The sequence below is a fragment of the Leptonotus elevatus genome, chromosome 9 (genome assembly GCF_054856555.1).
Source record: "Leptonotus elevatus isolate MCC_2025b chromosome 9, RoL_Lele_1.0, whole genome shotgun sequence".
In the NCBI taxonomy this organism is placed as follows: Eukaryota; Metazoa; Chordata; class Actinopteri; order Syngnathiformes; family Syngnathidae; genus Leptonotus; species Leptonotus elevatus.
Window position 1 is genome coordinate 11,927,564 of NC_141247.1, and position 8,669 is coordinate 11,936,232.

At 40.6% G+C, this 8,669-nt stretch overlaps 1 protein-coding gene across 1 annotated transcript in view; it reads left to right on the forward strand.

Moving 5' to 3' along the window:
* The window catches only part of tsc22d3 (TSC22 domain family, member 3), a 30,991-nt gene extending 24,054 nt beyond the window's left edge, over positions 1-6,937 (forward strand). The window contains exons 3-4 of the mRNA XM_086084848.1: positions 5,057-5,108; positions 5,486-6,937. Of these exons, the coding sequence (XP_085940974.1) occupies positions 5,057-5,108; positions 5,486-5,740 (307 nt within the window). The 3' untranslated portion in view covers positions 5,741-6,937. The remainder of the gene's footprint in view (positions 1-5,056; positions 5,109-5,485) is intronic.
* Positions 6,938-8,669: the final 1,732 nt, after the last annotated feature.

Sequence of the window (8,669 nt, forward strand, 5' to 3'; positions counted from 1 at the left end):
GCCTGTCATTTACACGGGAAGATATGCTAATGTGTGAATGCCACCCGTGACGTTGCAGTAAACATAAATTTGCAAACTAAGAGAGAATAGATGTGCATCACAATAATGATTTTCTTGATTGTAGCATTTCTATTTTTGCGTATCACAAGCAATTTGTGCGGCCATCAGTGTCATGTCCACATTGCACAGTCAAGAGACACTCCAGTTAGACGTATGCACGCAAGCTCGCCGTGTCTTGACAGCTGAAGTCTACAGTATGCTGAAGGAAAAGAGGAAGATGAATGCCGCCAGGTGGTTCTGACCCAGCTAACCTTTTGTTCTGGGACTTGGTCCAGTAGTGCCATCATCGTAGATGCCATGCAAACTTTTTTTTTTCTACTCAATCACTCAGTCAGATCCAGTTGGCTTAATTGTTAGTTGGTTTATTTGTAGTTTATTTGCGACAGCAAGGTGCATGTACAGTATGCTGAGCCCTTCTGCCTCACAATTCTGTGGTTTGGTATTCGAATATCTGTTCTTGTGTGTAGCATATTTCTCCCCATTCCTGGCTTTTTTTGGATTTGTGAACAGACATATCATAACGGGCGTCCTGCTCTTCGAATGGTAAAGTCACTCTTATGGATCATTAGTGCGATCACTTAACTGCTTCCAAACTCGGTCAAAGCTATTATCTTTGAGAGTTGGCCTTTTGCGTGTGATAATGACAGCTCTATTAAGACAGTTTAGACTGCTTGACGTTGACGTGAAAGTCATTTTATCATGACGTAACTAGGCCATGGTTTCCTAATTGCACATTTCTATTAGTTACAGCATGATCTGCTGTTGATTGGTCCTTTTTGTATGAACATGAATCCACAAATGAATTATCAGGTCAGTCAGCTCTTTCTGCAGCAAGGACCCATATACATATATATATATTTTTTTTTCTTTGAGTGAAGACTATTTGCATGACACGTACTAGCAGCCTACTGCCCTGTGGTTTGTAATAGATGTGAAAATGTACTGGCCTTCAAAGCACTGCAGCCATTGGATAATAATAGACAAAAGAAGAAAAGTTCAAAATAAAAAAAATAAAAACAACTTTTTTTGTTACATAAGACCATAAACTGTTATGTAAAAGAACGAATAATAGGGGAGCCGCTTAGATGATGTCAAACATAACCTCTTGTTGGCTATTGGTAGGCGTGCCAGTCCATGCATGGTACGCAATTATGACGGCATGTGCAGAGATGTTGCCTCTTCTCAATTGTCCCATTGTGCCATTGTGGCAACAAAAAGCAGTCAAAAGGGGGTACTGCCTTACTCGAAGGCCAACATGGGACAGCGTCACACGTGTCTCTCCGATGCTAATTTACTTCAACGTCCGTCAGTATGTGCCCTCCACCTGGCTGAACCGCCCCATAGATTTGGCTGTCACCATCAGCACTTTGGCTATCATGAGAGACCTTTCAGCTACTCGCCTCCTTACTCACCGAGTCTGTTCAAGAGGCCAGATCGGCGGTAAGTCAGTAATGGCAGACCATTGATGGAAGTGTGCGGACATGTTGATTGACAGTTGATGACGATAGAGATGCAAGTCATAATCAAATGTTCAAGTTCTTGATCAGTGCTGGGTTAAGATTTAGTCATACTGTGCACAAATAGAGAGTATAGTAGTTTTATGGTTTGGCCAGGTATTGCAGACTTAGTAAGGGCTTTCTTGCCATTCTTACTTGCCATTCATCAGTTATAACTTCACTTTAGTGCTCCCCTTGGACAGCCTTTGGCAAGCCTCGAGGCTCTCTGTACTCAAACATGCAACTTGCATTGCTGCTTGTACAAGTGAAACTGGAAAAGAGATGTTTTTCTGATATGTTGATGACATTTTTTTTGTGTGCAATGGTGGCGTGCATACTTTTCTTTCTGGCTAAAAAGGGCTCTTCGAGCTGGGAAACTGGTGTTATGGTTCCACCCGAGTCGTCTTCAGCTATTGGTGAAGATGAATCACAGTGTTATGCAACCGAGCTGGCTTTAGCACAGGGAACATTTGATGGAAAGGGCGGCCCATCATTGCAAGCTTTTGAACAGATTTGCACATGCCAAACATAGACCGGCTGTGAAGTTTTCCAGAGAACTCGGAGGGAATTCATATGGGAGTGTCATAAATTTAGAAACACACTTATTTAATTGAAACAATTCTTCATTTGTATGTTTTTGTGCATTGGGAATAGCTTAACAGTACTAAGGTGTTCCCTAGAGTCTGTAGTTTTATGTACGTGCATCTTTAACCAACTAGAAAAAATGGATGCGACAACCTCGCCGCTCCCAAATAGGACTACTGTAGCAGGGTAAGATAAGCTCTTCATCCCAAGAACAGAGCTTGATATTAAAGCTGACAGCTGTACTGTCACAGTTGTCGGCCATTTGGGCCCTGCGACCCAGAGAGTGGACTCTTTCTTTAACCTCACAAGCCCATCCAAAGTCAGCTCTCACACTCCACAGTCCTTTTTTTTTTGTGCTGCTAATGTGGCATGGTAAATCCATGCAATGTGTTTCATTTTGCAGGACTCCATTAGATGATTTGTAATTTTACAGATAATCGGCATGAAATTTTATTTTTGCTCACAATACTGCTGGACAATTGTGGACGGTGGTCACTTTACCAAATGTACAAAAAAATTGCTGACATTGTTTACATAAAAATCTATCCTAAAGAAAACACAATGTAATTATCACAAGCAATAAATCAGAAGACATATACAATTGGGAACACAGTGTGACATACACAGGCACACATTCAAGGTGTTTGAGCGTGTGAAAACAAGCCGTGTTGTGCAATAGTTGTGAGCGCACACTGTGTGTGCGTGTGTGTGTTAGAGGGGGTTCAACAGGTGTGCCCCCAACCCACCCCCCTTCCTCCGTCTATGTACTCAATATGCACCACTAAACTCTTTTTGACACCGTGCATGAGGTTTGGTACAATTGCAACACTCAAATAAACGTGATGTCAAAAGGTCACACATGATTGACTGATTCCTCTATTCGACTTAGCATCTTACTGGTAATCACAAGTACCATGTGGCTGGTCTGCATAAACAAGTCCTTTTCATTTTTTAAAGACACCCTATGGAAAAGCACCGCCTGGAAAAGCCGGAAGTTTTAAATGATAGATTTACTAAAAGCCGCATGGAAAATTCCTATAACTGTCTGCACGTTCTGTATGGCCTGTTGTAGTATGAAATTTGACCACTAGAGGCCCACAATGTGCAGACATAGAGCTAAAGGAAATTCACCTCAAGACAGAATGGAAAAATACCTTCACGTTGCACTTGGTGGTGCAGTACTGTACATTCTGTATAAGTATTCTATGATAGGTGTGACTTGTGGAGTTGTTTATCACGTTCGTGTGTGTCCTCGCGTTTGAAACAAAAATTTAATTCTGTGTCAACAAGAAATGACATTTAAGTTTCAACATTTGGCTGACCCAAATTGAAATCTTGTGATTTGCATGTAAATTAATAAATATAATCTAATGGTGCATTGTTTAATAAATATCTATTTATGTCATTGTATCATTACAAATCACCTCCAATAATATGGTCCTTCCATCTTTTATATAAAGGCATAATTAGATTGTCTCATCAGCAATAATCTTACAATTGCATGTGCAAATATAATTAAAGAAGTGATTCTCAAAGTGGGGTACAGATACCATTAGTGGGGTGTGAGCTCTCGCCAGTGATATGCAAAAACAAAAAACTTACAGTTGAGTTGTATTTAACTCATAATACAATACATTTGCACAATTTTACACATTTCTAGGCACAATCTGTTTGGGTCTTATGTGCAATATGTTTTAATTTAATGCTAATTTAAGTACAACAATTTTATTGTCTTGCATTTAAGCATAGTATTCATGTTCAAACTGTGCATAATGTTACAATGGCATAAAATATCAATGTAATGCTGGTATTTTTCTTTAGGAAATATTTGCAATAATTTATAAATAAAACAATATCACCAACAACAAAATCCACGTTTACTAAATGCTCAAATTGTATTAAGAATGTCAGTCAATAATTGTATTTGCAAAAACAATTATAATCCATCCATATAGTTATTTGAATACAATTGTATTGCTATTTTTAGTTTTAATGTAAAAGCTGCCAGTGTTTATTTACCAGTAACACGTGCTTTTAAAATATAAATTCGAGTTTCCCCAGGGAATGCAAACGCACCACCCCAAAACTGGAGCCATCAGCTAATTTGACTAAAATATGCATGCGTCACATGACGTCACAGCCCAGGGCGTTTATATAGTGGTGGGTGGCAGAAAATAGCACAGCAGACAGTCGCTCAGCTAAGCAGCGAAGCTTAAACAATCTCGACACCGCACTTGCCCTGGCAGCTCGTGCATCGACGGAACCAAAAGCGGACTTACTTGCATTATTTTAGTTGACGCAAACGACTCGCAAACGTGGCGAGAAGCATTTTCCAAACGAGTCTGGCACTGACCATGAGCACGGAGATGTTCGCTAAAACGTCAATGGAGGTGGCCGTCTACGAACTGCACAATTTTTCGATATCTTTCTTCTCCTCGCTACTCGGAGGGGACGTCGTATCGGTCAAGCTTGACAACAGGTAAACATCATCCCGATGTACGCATTATTACATGACGATGCAGTGGCCATAAAGAAAATTGTCATGCGTTTAATTCGAAGCAGGCGTCGTGCCACAAAAACAACAATAATGCTACCCGCAAATCGTCTTAAATCATAGCAATGCTCTTTTTTTCTCCCTCTCCAACGCTGTTTATTTGCTGACAAAATATGCTGCAAATGACATGTAGGCCACAGTATGCAGCCGTTGCATAACAGTCATCAAAGAGGCCAACTGCCCAAAATGCTTTGTTGTCGCCAGTGTGTTCTTGGACGTTATGTGCAATAACGCTCTGTGCATTTAAGAAGCTCGCTGAAACAAAAACAAAAAAACAATGTTGTCTCCCTGTGAGGCTACTATTATGTGGTTTTCAAGTGAATTAACGGTTTCTCTTTTTGTTTTCGTTTCTCTCCTGCAGTGCCTCTGGTGCTAGCGTGGTGGCCATTGACAACAAGATAGAGCAGGCAATGGTAAGCTTGCAGCGCGCACACACACACACACACATTCAGTCCAAAACAAAATAAGTGTTTCATGTTATGTAATGCTGAAAAGTTTGCTGTGCTTAACCATTGACGTATTCATATTGACTGCTCGTTTTAGTGGCAAGTTTAAACATACCCAAATGTTTGAGTTAACTTGTTTTGATCTTGTCAGCTAAAGTTGCCATTGTACAAGATAACCTTACAACTAAAAATTTGAAACCGATTATTTGCTATTCCAAACTGGCTGCAGACAAGAAGAAACCACTTTGATTAGTTATATTTATTAGCAGAGTAAAGCAACTTTTATTGAGGAAGTTTGTATCGTAGTCATTCATTGTCATCTTCTCTCCCCCTGGACATTGCAGGACCTGGTCAAGAACCACCTCATGTACGCCGTGCGGGAGGAAGTGGAAATCCTCAAGGAGCAGATCAAGGAGCTGGCGGAAAAAAACAACCAGCTCGAGAGGGAAAACTACCTGCTCAAGAACCTGGCCAGTCCGGAGCAGCTGGAGAAGTTCCAATCCCGAATCCCGACAGATGTTCCCCTCCCATTGGACAATCAGAGCGCGCAGGTGATGTCGGAGCAGCAGAGCAGCCGCAATACTGGCTCTGCTGTGTAAGTGGCTCTGCCTTGGGGCGGGCAGAGCCACTGTCCCTTTTCAGCAATGGACCTCCATGTTTTTTGCGCTACAGAATCGCTGCCGCTGAAAAACTGGCAATGCAAATGAGGGCATGGTGCCCGATGGGACAAAAACTTGACTCTGATAAGCACAAAACTTCAGACCTGCGCCGTGTCAGGACTGTCCTCTGATCCCGTCCAATTCTGCGCCTTTCCGGCAGACGCCGGGCGCCAAGAATCAAGAGCAGGCCCACTGGACACAATTGAGCGCTTGCTTTCAGACGGAGGGTTGCCAGCACCTGTCCTTTTGCTCTCGATTGGGCTGGTCCTGCCGGTGCTAACTTGGAACGTGTGAGCACAAATGAGGCTACTTCCTGTCGGCCCGCCTAAGATGTTTTTTCCGACAAGCGGCGAGCCCCCGGTTCGTGGATGAGTTCGATATCCAAGTGCAAGTTTCAAGGATTCCCAGCTCCACATTAACAAGGACTTATCCTCCGTGTATTACGCGTTGACGTACATTAACAAAAATAATCAACAGGATGAGCAAAGGTGAAGCTTAGAGCAGTATAATCGAGCCGGTAAACTGATTCATATACTGTAGTGATTCAGAATTTGTTGTATTGTCTGCAGTTGGGGCTTGCTGCTCACGGGGGGAATTCATCCTGCCATATTCCGTTTTTATTTTCTTTGTTGTTTTTGTTATATTTTTGACAAAATCAGTTGTTTTGTAAAATAAATGCTCTTCTGAGATTGTTTTTCCGACACTGAAGGCGTGAGGAGCATCATCCCAGGGTGAACATGCAAGCAAGGGGACGTTTCAATGTTTGCGTTTTGTTACCCCGATGTAAAAAACAAAACAAAAAAAAAACGATGGCATGACAACAGTGCCTGTACGCAGTACGAGAGGAACCGATTTCTACTTTGAGCTCTGCTGATGCTGTTGTTTTTGAACTACCAAAGACTTTTTTCTTTTTCTTTTTCTTTTTTCTTTTTAGTCTACAACAGTAAAGAGAGCCAAAAACCAGGACCATGTGTTACAACTTCACAGGCGAAGTCTTGCTTCGAGTTAGTCCTAAAAGTTTCTGTGTTTTGTAAAGATAACGGTATTGTTGCTGTAAGGTATCCTGAAAACATTTGTTTGCTACTCTTTGGATACAACTGCACATTTGCAATAAACCTTATGTTTACACAATGCAAACACAGTCTTTGTGTCTTAATTTGACCCATGTTGCTGCCATCATTTCGTTTAGACATTAACGAATCACCATCAGGTGTGAATTGTGTTTTATTCAAAACTGTTTTCTTTTGAAATAATGTGCACTTACTGGCCACAACATTTGGTACATTATTTTTTTGCACTCTCTCACAAACACGGTCCACCCGGGTGGGGAAGCGAACCCACGCCAACCTGCATCCGAGGCAAGTGATGGTTCCACTCTGCCACATGGAGCCCATTAGGTACATAAGTTAATGGCATTCTATAAAACTTTTATCGCAAACATTTATTTATATATATATATATATATATCAGGGATGTGATTTTTCCGCTAATTCGCGGAATTCCGCTTTTTTTATCTCCAAAAATAAAATGTTAAAATTTTTTAAGTGGTAAAAAATCCGATTTCGTCTCTCGACAGCATTCCATTTGAGTGTTTCCGTAACTGAAATGAAACTGATCTTGCGATTGGCTGAAGTCTCCGTGTTGACCAATAAACGCGCTTGTTATAAAGGCATAGGAGTATGCCATTGTTCATTTCTCAGACGTTTTTGTCGGGTGTTTAAAGAAAGATGTCCGTGATCGAACGCAAAGATGCTCCGCGAGTTAAGGAAATTGACAAGATCGTAAAAAACAAGTTTCGATGGGACTTGTTAGAGAAGGATATATCTACAAATGTTGGAAAGAAGACTGTGACGAATTTGTTCATTGACTTTATTCGGAAGATCGATCGTGCCGGGAAAGCGCTTTGCATTTGGTGCCATGATACCATTGACTATGGTGGGAGAGGTTTCAAAGCTCTTGAAAGTCACGCAAAGAGCAAAAAACACGTGAAAGAACTCCAGTCAAGAACAACAAATTATTCCATTGCTGGAAGTTTCGGTGCCCAAACGAAAACTCCAAAACTTTACGGCCTCCATCCCTTATTGACATCACAATCGGAAGCGGTAATAGAGAGACGTGATCCACCCCAACAACCTGTACCAGTTGCTGATAGAGTCGTGAATTTTGAGGTCGGTGGTAAACTTTTCTAATTAATTGAAATCAAATTTTCGAAAATATTATAACGTAATAAAAATGGCCATAAATATTTAACATGGTTAATCATTGACACAAACTCAAATGAATGCTGCATGTTTGCACTTTTCAGGTTTCAAATATGTTGACTGTCTTGATGTATGCAGTTACAGAGATGATCTTAGTCAATCCGAATGCATGATTGTGTTTTTACCAGACCTTGCTGCATGAGGTATTTTATGTTTTTGTTATGCATTATGTATTAAATTAAGAATGATTGATTAAATGATGTATTGCATGGTAAATATATATGATGATATTCTCAGTGATAGTTTTTAAAAGCAAAGGCAGTCCAATGTTTTTGAATGTGACTGATTTTGAGTTGACTAAAACTGCAATTTTATATGGGATAGTTCAATATACATTGAAAATTTATGCTGTTGTTTTGTCTATTTCTTTGTCATCTGAGTGCATTGAAAGTACTTAAAAACACGGAAAACCCATGAGCTCTGGACCTAGCTGAGTGCCCGCGGCCCCCAGACCCCCGGCTAAATTTTCAGATAATATCACTTTGGTCAAATCACATCCCTGATATATATATATACATACAAAAAAAACTGGTGATTATAAACACCTCAAACAATACACACGCAATAATAGTTTCGCTAAATGACCAATAATGTTCTATTGCACTATA